This window comes from Meriones unguiculatus, chromosome 10, assembly GCF_030254825.1.
Source record: "Meriones unguiculatus strain TT.TT164.6M chromosome 10, Bangor_MerUng_6.1, whole genome shotgun sequence".
Classification (NCBI taxonomy): domain Eukaryota; kingdom Metazoa; phylum Chordata; class Mammalia; order Rodentia; family Muridae; genus Meriones; species Meriones unguiculatus.
Window position 1 is genome coordinate 42,947,731 of NC_083358.1, and position 13,404 is coordinate 42,961,134.

The 13,404-nt window shown below is 53.1% G+C and overlaps 1 protein-coding gene across 1 annotated transcript; it reads left to right on the top strand.

Annotated features, from left to right (window-relative positions):
- The first annotated feature begins 1,080 nt into the window (after positions 1–1,080).
- Positions 1,081–2,642, top strand: Ier2 (immediate early response 2). Its single transcript, XM_021632175.2, has one exon. The coding sequence runs from the start codon at positions 1,227–1,229 to the stop codon at positions 1,890–1,892; it is 666 nt and encodes a 221-aa protein (XP_021487850.1). The 5' UTR covers positions 1,081–1,226; the 3' UTR covers positions 1,893–2,642.
- The last annotated feature ends 10,762 nt before the right edge of the window (positions 2,643–13,404 follow it).

The following is a 13,404-nucleotide window of genomic DNA, read 5'->3' on the forward strand; positions in this document are numbered from 1 at the left end:
GGTGTTCCTTAAAGGGCCAGCACAGAAAAAAAAAAAAAAAAAAGAAACAGGATATTAGAACTTTTTACCCCACTGCAACTAGAATCAGTTTCTTCTTGGCATGTGGCGCGGGGTTGAACCGACGTTTTCTTCTCTTTTCTTTGTGTATCTCTATATATGTGTGTGATCTTTAGTACGCGCGCGCGCGCGCGCGCGCGTGTGTGTGTGTGTGTGTGTGTGTGTGTCAGAAGGCACCTTACAGGTAGGTGCCTGATCTCTTGTACCGTGGGTCCTGGAATGGAGCTGAGGTCGTTACACTTGGCAGCAAGTGGGATCTACCCACTGAGCCATCTTTTTCGAGCATCGGCTTCCCGGGACGTGAAGGCAGAACACTGCACCATGCGGGGACGCTCGGCAGGCCCTCTGCTCGTGGGGCTTCCATGCCACTCGGTTACGGAAAGTTTAACGCTGAGCAAGAGAATAGGAGCCGCGCCGCGGTATCGGTGGCCACGGTGGCTCCCTCCAGGGCCGGCCGGCGTGGACCCGCTCTCCACCCACGTCCGGAAAGGTGGAGTTGGAAGGTCTGGAGGCTTCAGGGCCCCTGTCGTCGTAGTGTGATCTTTGGTTTAGTAAACACTGACCAGGTGACTACTTCAGTTTTCTTATCTGGAAACAGACCTAACTGTCCCTTCTACGGAGTGAAGGTGAGGGATCAGAGACATTGAATAGAAAGAGAAAGCTCAGCAGTGTAGGGACTGCTTAATAAGCAGCGGCGTTTTTACTGTTCAGAAAACATTAATTAGCTGTTGGTAGAGCGATGAACAGTGCCCTCGAGGAATGTGCCCCAGGCTGGGTGATTTTCCCACTCCAGTGGGAAGATTAGCACCCATCACCCTCCTCGTGGTGGCCTCATCGCCTGGCTCGCTGCTGGGTCTGAGAACCCAGAACCTAGGGTCTCAAAGGGCCGCGGGGATTCTTCCTTGCCGGGGCTTAAAGCCCTTTTCCTTCAAGGCACAAATCTACCCCTATTGCTTTAAGGCGTCGCTAGCCACCGCGGAAAGCCCGGATGAGGCCCTCTGATTGGGCGTGGCGTCTCCGTGACGTCACCCGGACTATATTAAGAGGCTCGGGCACGCTGCCCCCGCCGGGACGTCCAGTAGTGTTTCTGCCGCTTGGGGCGTATAGCCTGGGTAGGAGCTCCCGTCTGGTCCGCTGCTGGCTCTCCTCTGCGCTCCCGTCGAACAAGCATGGACGTCCAGAAGGAAGCGCAGCGCATCATGACCCTGTCGGTGTGGAAGATGTACCACTCCCGCATGCAACGAGGCGGCTTGCGCCTCCACCGGAGCCTGCAGCTGTCGCTCGTCATGCGCAGCGCTCGGGAGCTCTACCTCTCGGCCAAGGTAGACGCCCACCAGCCCGAGTTCCCGCCGCCCGGCCGAGCCCTTGACCCGCGCCTGCACCCGCCGCGGGAAGCCGGGGCTGCAGCGAGAGCCGCGCGCCCCGACGCCGAGCAGCCTCCGGAGCCCATGGACACGCAGGAGGAAGCGCCGCCGGCCCCCGAGCCCCCTGCGCGCTGCGACCCGACCCCCGCCAGGGGCAGCCGCAAGCGCCGCAGCAGCAGCAGCCTGAGCGACGGCGCCGAGGCCGGACCGGCCCCGAGCAAGAAAGCGCGCCTGGAGGAGGCGGGGAGGGAGGCGACGTCGGAGGGCCCGGGCCTTCCGCAGCTCACCCCCGCGCCCGCCGAGGGCGCCTTCCCCAACCTCGCCCGCGTCCTGCAGAGGCGCTTCTCCAGCCTGTTGAACTGTGGGCCCGCCGTGCCCCCGCCGGCGCCCCCCACGTGCGAGGCCACGCCGGCCTGCCGCCCGGCCGACAGCATGCTCAGCGTGCTGGTGCGAGCCGTGGTGGCCTTCTGAGGACTCGGAGCGGCGCCACGGAGCCGAGAACGCACACTAGAGGCGGGGGCCGGCGGGGCCGGGGAGAGCCGCGGCCCGCGCCGCCGAGAGCGCCGGGGAAGAACTGAGGAGCTGGGGCGCGGGCGCCTGCTCCCGGACGTGCGTCCGCAGGTGCTGTTAGAGGACCGTCCCTTCTGTGGCTGGCATAAGGGACACCTGGATCTTGAATCTCAGGGTCGGACTCGGGGCCCGGGCTGCCCTTTCAAGGCCGTTTAACAGGCGTACGCGTTTCGGCCCCTACCAGTGGCACGCTTGTGCAAGCGGTCAGAGTTGCGTCATGGGACAGACGCGGGTGCTTCCTGTTGCCGTGCGTGGGTGTGGGGCCTGGGAGGAGGCCAGGGTGTGGACCCGCCCTGGGGACTGGGAAGTTACTTGAGTCACCTCGCCCCCACAGGCTGCTGTGGGTGAGCCGGCCTTCGGCTGAGAGCCTGAACTGGACCACGCAAATCTTTCTGCAGTCCGGGGTGGAGTGCCTGAGACCCCCGGACGCGGCAGCCCAGACTGATCGCCCGGCGTGGACCACCTCGGGAAGGGTGGGCGGCCGGTCGCAGTTGCTGTGGTGGACACGACCTCTTCGGGCAGGAAAGGAAATTTCTTGCCAGCGTGTTTAAGAAAGTCCGTTTACTTTTGTGGTGGTGGGTTGTGTCTAACGCCCATCTGCCTGACGTTTTAGCTTTTGTCGGTTAGGAAAATAAAGACCGTCGGTGTGAACCGCGCTGCCGTCTGGCTTGCTTCCCTGGTGGGGGAAGGGCAGGGTTAAGGGGTCAGTTGCTGGCGGCCGCTCCCTAAGCCTCGGGAACTGGTTTGACCGGGTGCCGAGCGGGAAGGGGGCCGGGCCCGGCCCGATTTCTTTGCTTCAGGTTGCTTAAGCTAACCCTTTGATTTGGGGGTTCCTTAGAGGTTAGCTCCGGAGGACAGTGTGGAGACTTCAGTTTACAGCACCGTGCTTCCAGAGAAACTGGGGAATGTTAAATGCTGTGTGGCTCGGGTGAATCAGTCCCCTATCTTACCGGAAGAGCCTGAGCCGGGCGCAGCGGCGAATACCTTAATACCAGCACTGGGGAGGCAGAGGTGGGCCTCTTGAGTTGAGTTCCAGGACACAGAGAAACCCTGTCTTGTAAAAAGGAAAGAAAAATACAAGGGTCTGTAAACCGCTTCCCCAGCACGCTTAGGTTTTCATAATGCTCACACTGCCTGCCCAGCACAGTGGTTCAAGACTAATCCAACATTGTTCAGTGTGTAGAGCAGGCCAAGAAACAAGCCCATAAATGGTTTTTAGGTTTTTGTTGTTAAAGCCAGGCAGGGTGGTGCGCGCCTTTAGATTCCAGCAAGAAGGCAGAAACAGGTGGCTCTCCTGAGTTAGAAGCCAGTCTAGTTTCTGTAGTTCCAAGTCCACGTCCACACAAGCCTTAGTCTTGATCCCGTCCTGCTTTCGGTTATCCAACCAGAAGGTAGTAAACTAATTTCTCTCACTTCGGTTTCCGACAGGCTTTAGGCTTAACCTGGGGGCGAAACTAGGGGGGAGCTGGAGTTCCTCAGGACAAAGGAACCGCAGGTGCGGGAGGCTCCAGGAAAGCGCTGTCCCCGCCCCCTCGGGCCTCTTGACCCCAGGGCGGAGAGCTGGAGGAGGGGATTGCCGTGGCGCGGCAAGCTGAGTGCCGGTCTCCCTACAAGAGCCTCTCCATGAACTGACTGTTCATTGGAAACGTGGAGGATCAGTGCTGCCCGCGGAGTCTGGACCCTGGATTTCTCAAGGGACCTTGGGCACACAGGATCCAATGGCCAGGCCTGGGAAGTCCCTGATGGCGAGGGAGTGGGCTTCGGTGCACATCCTGTCCCGGGAACCGCTGGGCCCTTCCTTCCCGGGGAAGTGGCTAATCCGACCCCCGCTAGGACTCCGCTTCCGGCGTGAAACCACTGTGGGGTAGAGACTAAAACCAAGTCCCCAGCACGTGCACACATTCTCTTAGGAGGGAATGAGCTGCATGAAAATTTGTCACAACTGGAGCCTGTACTCCCAACACTTGAGAAGCTGAGGCGGGAGGACTAGTCAACTCAAGTCCAGCCAGGGCTACACAGTGTGTCTCATAAATGAAAGAGGGCAGATGAGGTGGCCCCGGGAAGTCCAAGGTCATTCTTAGCTCCATAGTTTGGGGCCAACCTAGATTCCATGAGACCTGTTCTAAGGACCCAAAGCCCTATTGTTACTGAGGGAATACTAGATGAGTGCCCTTTGAGAAAAACTGCCAGCTTACAAAGGTCACCCTGATAATAAACACCCTTGAATCTACAGCTGAGAGAGGTGCTGAGCTTGGATTAAATCTACTGCTGAGAAAGGTGCTGAGCTTGGGTTCCATCCACCAAAAAACAAAACAAGCCCGGCTGTGTGGTCCCTTGCCTTTGATCCTGGTTACCCGGGAGGCAGAGGCAGGTGGATCTCTGTGAGCTGGAGGCCAGCCTGGTCTATGGAGTGTATTCCAGGATGGCCAGAGCTGTTAAACAGAGAAACCCTGTCTCAAAAATCAATCAGCAAAACAAACTCCAAAACTTGTGTATACAAGGTCAGGAATCAGCCCGCTGGTTGCAGTGCAGGCCCTTTGTATTTCTCCACTGTGGAGGTAAAGTATGTGCCTATTGGGTTGTTTTAGGAGATGCCTCTCCTGAGCCCCAAGCTGTTCAGGGGCTCTCTGGATGGATGGCCTGGAGCTGAGCCTCCTGCCTCTACCTTCCCAGGTTCTGTGGTTAATGTGCTCCATCTGGGAATGGAATTCAGGCGGGATCTCCTACATGTGAGCACTCTGTGGCCTGACCCAACTCCATTCAGACCCAAACTGTACAATCAAGTGATAACATCCATTACCCTTACTAATTTCAAGATCTCTCCACACCATCAGCACCCTTTCATTCCTTCTCTCTCCAGCCTCCCTTCACTGAGTCTGCTCTGTGCCTACTAGAGACAACTCACGTGAGTGGAATCATTCACAATGTAATCGTTTTATGTTAGGCTCTGTCCACATCATGTCTTCCAGTTTCTTCAATGTCACAGCACATAAAAGAACCGCTTTTCTCTTCTATACTTTCACAGCTTTGTGTGTAAGTTCCTCGTTTGTTACCCATCGCCTGCTCGAGGGTATTGAGGTCATCTCTAGCTGTGATTGTTGTGAATGTGCTATGGACATGTGTGCCCAAGTGTCTGGATGGATGTCTGCTTTGAAAGATCTGTTTTTATGAACGAGTGTATTGCCTGCCTGTATGTACATGTACCATCACACATGCACCTGGTGTCCTCAGAGGCCAAAAGAGGCCATCAGATAGATCCCCTATAACAGAAGTTATAAATGGTTGTGAGCAGCTGTGTTAATTCCAGGAATTGAACTCTGGTCTTCTGTAAGAGCAGCTACTGCTCTTAACAGCTGAGCCATCTCTCCAGCCCTTGCTTTTACTTTTATTTTTATGTACATTTGGTGTTTTGCCTCCATGTGTGTATGAAGGTGTCAGATCCTCTGGGGCTGCAGTTACAGACAGTGGTGAGCTGCCATGTCAGTGCTGGGAATGGGATCTTGGTCCTCTGGAAGAGCAGTCAACGCTCTTAATGGCTGAGCCATCTCTCCAGCCCCTGCTTTTAATTTTTAAAGTTCATCTTTGTTTGTTTTTCAAGACTGGGTTTTTCTATGTAGCCTTGGCTGTCCTACACTTGCTTTGTAGACCAGGCTGGCCTCAAACTCACAGCGATCCACCTGCCTCTGCCTCCCTGAATGCAGGGAGTTTATCTTACTTTTTATAGGGCTAGTAGGATGTCTCCTCAGGCAAGGGAATCTGGCAGCAAGCCTAAGCACCTGAGTTTTATCACTGGGACCTGAAGAGCAGGAAAGAGGATTGACTCCAACTTGTCTTCTATCACATGCCCTCACACATATGTGTACATACAAATAATTATTTGGCGTTGTGGCAGTGACCCAGCCATCCTGGAACTCAATATGTAGACCAGGCTGGTCCTGAACTCTCAAAGACCTGCCTGCCTCTGCCTCCCTAGTTCAGGGATCAAAGGCGTGCACCACTACCGACCAGCAGGAAACTTCTGTCTTAGAAACTGAGCCACCTAGTTGAACTAACCCCTTTTCCTTTTTTTTTTTGCAACAGAATCTTATATAGCACGGGCCTGAAAATGAGCAGCCCAGAATGACCCGAACTGTTCTTCCAGCCTCACGGGTGCCCCTCACGGAGGATACTTTTCAGCATCATCTGAGCAGTGCTGCCTCAACACTGCCCTGTGATCCCTCCTCTTTCACCTGGTTGAAAGCAGGTAGCCAGCCTGCGTGATGGCACACGCCTGTAATCCCAGCACTCAAGGAGGCAGAGGAAGGCAGACCTCTGTGAATTTGAGGCCAGCCTGGTCTACAAAACGGGTCCCAGACCCGCCAAGACTACACAGAAAAATGCTGTCTTGAAAAAGATAAAAATAAATCTTTTTTTAAAAAATTATCTTTTCATCTCAGAATGCAAAATTGTTTTTGGTGAATTAATGAATTATCCATGTACATCTCTGAGACTGGTCCCTTTTATGTTTTCTTGGGTGTTTATTGTGTTTCATTTTTTGTTTTTTGTTTTTTTTTTTTGAAAGAGGGTCTCCAGCTATGAGGTCACAGAGATCAGTATGACTCTCCCTTCTGGGTCACTTGGTTTGTTTAGTGTTTTTGTTGTGGTGGCTGTTTTTAAAACAAAATCTCATGTAGGCCTCAAACTGACCTGGAACTCCCTGTAATGATCAAGTTGGCTCTGTACTTGGCAAAAATCTACCTACCTTGGCAGATTTTAAGTGGGCTACTGCTCTCAACTCCTTCAGGGTCTTTTTGTTTGTTTTGTGTTTGAAACAGAGTTTCATGTGGCCCAGAGTGGCTTCGGGTTCACTATGTAGCTTATGATGAACTTCAATTTGTAATCCCCCTTCTGCTTCCTAGGTACTAGGATTATAAGAGAAGGTGTGCTAGGCAAGCAAGCACTTTACCCCGAGCCTCACATCTGGCCGACACTCAGCTCTTAAAGTTCACGGAGGCACCAGGGAGAGAACCCAGGATCTGCAACTCAACTACACCCCCAGCCCCCCAGTCTCCTTATTTTATTTTACTTTTTGTTATCTTGTCCAGGGTGGCTTTGAACCGGCCATGTAGCATAAACAGGCCTTGAAACCTGGTTCCTTCGGCCTCAGCTTTCCTAGTATGTTCATTTTAGTTATTGTTTCATGTGTGCCTGGGTATAAATATGTGCACTGCTTGCTTGCCAGAGTTCTCAGAAGTCAGAGAGACATCAGATCTCCGGAACTGAAATTAGGTGTTGTAAGATGAACATAAGTCCTTACCAATAGCAGCACGTGCTTCCATCTTATCTTTATTTAAGATCTTATCTTTATATATATATTTACATATATATATATAAATATATATATATATCCCTGGCTATCCTGGAATTCTGGAGATTGTAGACCAGGCAGGCTTGTAACGCGCTGAGATCCACCTGCCTCTGCCTCCCAAGTGCTGGGAACCTCCCAAATGCCGAGATCAAAGGCGCCTCTGCCTCCCAAGGGAGGGCTGGGATTAAAGGCGTGTGCCACCACCACCCGGTTGTTTTCTTAATAGATGAGGAAACTAAGGCCGTGGTGGATCTCCTTGCAAAAAAGCAAGGGAACAGACACAATCCGCCTCCCCTGCTCTGCAGGGTTCAATAGGCAGGTGGCAGCTTCTGAAGCCTGGGAGGTGCCAGGCCACAAGTTGTGACTAATGTGAAGCAGGAAGTGTCCGGACCGGTTTCCAGGGGTCTTGGACTCTGACAAGGTCCACTGGCTTCAGGCGGGGAGACTGCAGGGTGGAGCCTGGGAGGAAACGAGTCAGAGGCGGAGTTCCGGAGCTCGGTAGCCAGCCGACAGCCCTAGGGGCCGATTACGTCAACCAGAGACGGGGTGGGACGTTCAGACCTCGCCCCTGCGTGCAGTGACCTGCGCCTTCTGGGAACTCCTGGCCTCTCCCCGCGACGGCCCGGGGATTCCCCACTTCCCAGCGTGCCACAAGGTCTCGAGAGCGGGCTCTGTCGCAGCGCGGGATGAAGGATCTGGAGGCCTAGGCCGGCCGAAGGTGAAACGGACGTGCTTGGCAGGAGCGTGAGGTTCGGGTGTCCCGCGTGGCGCTGAAGGCTGCTAACGCTCCTGCCTACACCTGGAGGACCCCAGAATGTCACAGCTGTGTCCGGGGAAGGCTGTGCCCACACTCGCCTACCAGAGTTTACCCAGTCGCCTGTTAAGCTGAGGTTAAGTCTCCTCAAAATCGCATTTAGGGAAGCTAAGTCCTTACACGCTGTGCTTCCTGCCTTTACTGCTCAGTTCACGGCTCCTCCCTGCGCCCCTTGTTTTTCTACAGCCTTCAGTTTCCTGGCCTGCGGGCCCCAGAGCCGCCCCTCCTCCCAGCTAAGAATCTGGGCGCTCAGACCCCTCCCCCAGCGCCCTGCCTTTCCATCCCGCCGCCACCCAACTGGCACCAATTAATTTCCTCCCTGGTCGGTCCACTCACATCTGGCCGCCAGCTGCTCGCCCTAGCCCTGCGGGTCTCCGGGGCTCGCAGAGACGCTCGCAGTTCTTTCCCTGAGCCCACCCACGAGCCCAGGCCGCCCCGCCGGGTCAGCAGATCTGAAAAGGCTTCCAGATCTCTGGAGCAAAGACCTCAAGTCGGACTGCAGACGAGGCGTGAAGCTTTTGGACTCACAGATGTACGGTGGGGGAAGGGAGAGGACAGGTTCTCCCGGGTACCTGAAAGCCACAGACCAAAACCTTCTGGCTTCCAGATGGGAGCTGGGGGAGGGCTCCTCCAACTTCTCAGCTCCCCGGGACCCTGCTGTGACAGCCGTTCCCCACCCCCCGGCCCGGGCCAGGCTGCCGAGTTTCCTTTTCCTGTTTGCCCTCCCCGAGGGCTGGCCCGGAGAGCGCGCGGGGCCCCTTTGAAGGGGCTCCTGGGAGGGTCTTCCAGGAAGAGGGGGAGGGGACAGGCTGGAGAACAATAAGACTTTTGTGGCTGGCCTGTGGGGCGCCAGTCGCGTCCTGTTAACCCTTGCTTCCGAAGGAGGCTTTGGGAAGCCCTTCCGAGGCCTGGCCTCTTTGGGGAGGGGTGCTGTGCCACGTCTCCTTTGGGAAAGTGACCCGGACAAAGGTGCCCGCGGCTAGCACGATCCCCACGGTAGCTTCGAGCGGAAATGCAAGTCACGCGAGTGTCTGCGCTGGGCTGGCTGGGTTTGGAGCTTGAGTTTAGCGCAAAAACTAGGACCTTTCAATTCCAAAAAGCCAGGCTCAGCCACGTGTCTCAACATGTCAATTAAAGTAAGGAGTAGGGGCTATTAGAGATGGCCTGTAGGGTTTAGTGTACAAGCGTGTGGGCCTGGGTTCAAATCGCAGCACAATATAAAAAGCGGGATATGGCCGCGCTGGGAGGAGTGAATACACAGGGATCCCTGGGGCGGACTAGTAGCCAGCCTAGCTGCAGGTGCTTGAGAGAATGCTTCAAGGAAGTTCGGGTCTGTGGTGGCACACGCCTTTAAGCCCAGCACTTGGGAGGGGAGGCAAGTGGATTTCTATGAGTTCGAGGCCAGACTGTGCTACAGCGTGAGTTCCAGGACAGCCAGGGCTATAGAGAAGCCCTGTCTCGAAAAAGCAAAAAATAAAAAAAATGAAGCCAGGGTGACAGACCGGGCTAGTCTCTGCATGGTCTGGTTTGCACACAGACCACACACAGAGAAGGGATTTAAATTACCTCACTGAAAAGAACAAATGAAGTGTCCAGGAATTCTAAATTCGTCTGAGATTATAGACATGAGCCACCAGGCCCAGCAAATTTTAGGATTAAATACAGGAAAAGGAGGGGAGGGGCAGGGGGAAAGGTCTGCTGATGAAGCAGTTCTGGTCTCAGCTCTGGTCCTTATTACTTCAACAGCAGCTGGTGACAGGTCAGTCCCAGCGTCACCACAGGCCACATGAAGGGTAAGTGTCTAGGTTCTTTGTCTCAGGACGAGCAAGTGCGCAGGTTAGAGAGAGGAGAGCCCAGACTGCTTGTCAACAAAAGGACAGCAGGGGTTTCAAAGATGGCTCAGCAAGGGGCACTGGCTGCTCTCCTAAAGGACCTGAGCTGAAGTCACGGCACTCGTCACCTACAACTGCCTATAACTGCCTATAGCTCTAGGGGATCTGTCCTTTCAGGTGCACAGACATACATATACATACAATTTAAAAATCCCAGCATAGCACATCTCTATGAGTTCGAGGCCAGCCAGAGCTACATAACAGAGAGATTGTCTCAAAAATAAATAAATAAATAAAATTATCTGGTCACAGTGGTATCACCTTTAATCCAGCACTGAGAAGACAGAGGCAGGAGGATGTCTGAATTTTAAGCCAGCCTGGTCTACAAAGCCAGTTCTAAGCCACCCAAGTTTACACATTGAGACCCTGTTTCAAAAGCCTTAAAAAAAAAAAAAAGAAGAAGAAAAGTCTAGTCTCCAGAAATTTCTGTTCCCTACTGTAGTCTGACTACAACCCAAACAACCCATCTCACTGACTAGGACACAAAGCCTCATCCTGTGAACAATTTAGGGTTCAGTCATGTAGCGTATCCCCTGTAATTTTCTGACTGAGTCCGGAGACAGGCAGCTGCAGCTGGAGAAGGGTGATGGAGAGCCAGCTGCCTCTCTGTAACTCTGCTGACCTCTAATCAGCCTCGAGCTGAAGAAGGGCCAGCCATGCCTGAAGAAGGGCTGTAACAGTATCTGACAGCTACAGGAGGAGGTCCGGGGAAGAACAACCCATCCCTCAGGAAAGGCTGTTCTTCCTCCCAGTGCCGGGCGCAGTCTCTACCACAGGCTACATGTGATTCAGAGCATGTAATCCCAGTCATGCCGAGGAAGAGCACAGCCACCCTCCTCTACAGAGCAAGTTCCAGGCTAGCCTGGGCCACAGGGGCAGGGAGATGGCTCAGGGGTTTAGAGAATGTTCAATTCCCAGCACTCACAAGGTGACTCACACGATCCATAACCCCAGTTCTGGGGGACTCCAAGGCCGTCTTCTGACTCTTGAGAGCACCAGTCAACAGATACACAAACATGCACGCAGGCAGAAACATTTATACACGCGCAGTGCAATCTAAAAACAGTTAAAAATGACAACTGCTTCCCCCTCCACAACCCAAAACACACCTCCACCACCTAAGAGTCTTCTTTTTTTTCTTTTTTTGTCTGAGACAGGGTTTCCCTGCGTAGCCCTGGCTGTCCTGAAACTCACAGTGTAGACCAGGCTGGCCTCAAACCCAACAGAGCTGCCTGCCTCTGCCTCCAGAGTGCTGGGATTAAAGGCGTGCACCACCACCACCGCCTGGTTTTGGAGACTGGGTCTCACACTGTAGCCCAGGCCTAGAATTCCCACATTCCTTTTCCCTTAGCCTCCCAAGAATTGCAATTATAGGCCTGAGCCACCACTAGCCACACTCAGCCTCATTTTACAGGCATGTGGTGACTAAGCGCTGGTTGGGCAAAACCTATTCTTTGTCCTCTTCTGTGCTTGGTTTGGACAGTGCCCTGGCTGCATTCTCCCTTGCAAGCCAGTGTGGTTCTCACTGCGGCTCTTGAGCCTCATCTCAGGCTCTCAGGCCAGGAGAGCTCTCCTGTGCTGCTACTGGGTTTCCTCCTCTCTCCACTTTCTTGCTTAGAGTCCTCCCTGGGGTGCCTTAGTTTCCACAGGGTGAAAACTTCCCAAGAGGCCAATTTGTGCACACACAGCCCACAGGTCCAGAGAGGACACAGGGTATTTGTTTGTTGAGCGACTGTTGTTTGAGTAAAACTAATCTGACACTGCTGAGGACAACAGCACAAAGAGAAAATTAATTAAAGAAAGAAAACGGTTGAAGCTAGTGATCCCAGGACTGTAGAGACGGACACAGGTGCTTCTCCTCTTCAAGGAACCACAGAGTCCCACTTTCAAAAAGAGGAAAATAAAGAAGTCAGGGCTGGGAATATAGCTTCGATAGTCTTTTGAGGCCTTAGGCCCATCTCCCAGCTTTGTAGGCCCTAAAGAAGTGAAACAAGACAGGTGGTGGCACACACCTTTAATGCCAGCACTTGGGAGCCCGAGGCCAGCAGATCTCTGAGTTCCAGGACAGCCAGGACTACAAGGGAAACTCTGAGAGAGAGAGAGAGAGAGAGAGATAGATAGATAGATAGATAGATAGATAGATAGACAGACAGAGAGATAAGAACTGACTGCTCTTCCAAAGAACCCAGGTTTGATTCCTAGCACCTACATGGTGGCTAACAATTGTCTTAACTCCAGGTCCAGGGGATCCAGTGCCCCTTTCTGTTCTCTATAGGCACCAGACACATGCATAGACATACTTATAGGCAAAACACCTATGCACATAAGATAAAAATAAGTTACTCTTTAAAGAAAGAAAAGCCTGAAAATGTGTGTTTAGGAAAGCCTGCACCCCAGTACTTGGGAGGTGTAGGCAGGAGGTTCAAGACTTCAAGATCAGGTTCTACAAATAGTGAGCCCAAGGCCAGCCTGGGCGACAGTGGACCCAGCCCCAAAAACAAAAGAAAAGGAACAGAGAGGCCACTGAACCTCTCCTTTATGGATGGTGTCTAGGAGCAGCCCAGGCTGGGCCTGCCGTACAGGCAATTCCCAAATTCATTTGTTTGGCCCATCAGACCTCAGAGACTGTGCACATCACTTGGGTGAGGTCTGTTCTCTTCTGACCTCAGGTCACCTGAAGGCTCTTGACCACCTTCCCTCATGAACCTTGTCTCTTGGTACCCAGAAACTGCTGTGAGCTTGCAAATACAGCCAGTCCCTATGGAGCTGCAGCTCTCTAACTAGGGTGGGGCAGGATGGGACTTCAGGGACTCTTAACCTCCAGGGCCAAGTTCTGGGAGGGGCACCAGAGTCACTAGGTAGCCTGAGTCCCAAGGTACTGGGAACTTTTCTGAAGACTGGCCTTTCAGACAGCTGGAATTTTCTTTACTGTACCTCTCTCTCTCACTTCTTTCCACCAGAAATAACAGTTTGTGTAGCGCAGTTCTTGGGACAGTAATACAGCAGAAAGAGGAGTACGATGACAGTACCAGGAGCTTTCTACCCCACCCCTCTTTCCTTTCAGGTTTTAGATTTTATATCTATTTTATTTTAGATATTGTCTTTAAGATTAGGTATATAAACTACCTAATCTTATAGATGGATATTTTTATTTTATGTTAGTGCTGGCTCACCTGGAACTCTCTGTGTAGTGCTTGTCTTTGTTTTATAATTTTAATTTTCTTCTGTGCGTAGGGATGTTTTTCAAATGTATGTCTGTGCATCACTTGCATGCCTGGTGTCCTCAGGGAGAAGAAAATGTTGTCAGAAGCCCATGGAACTGGAGGTACAGATGCAAACGGCTTGACCTGCCCTGTAGGT

Excerpts from the sequence above, each read along its gene's own strand:
- Ier2 (XM_021632175.2), top strand. The coding sequence starts at position 1,227 with ATGGACGTCCAGAAGGAAGCGCAGCGCATCATGACCCTGTCGGTGTGG.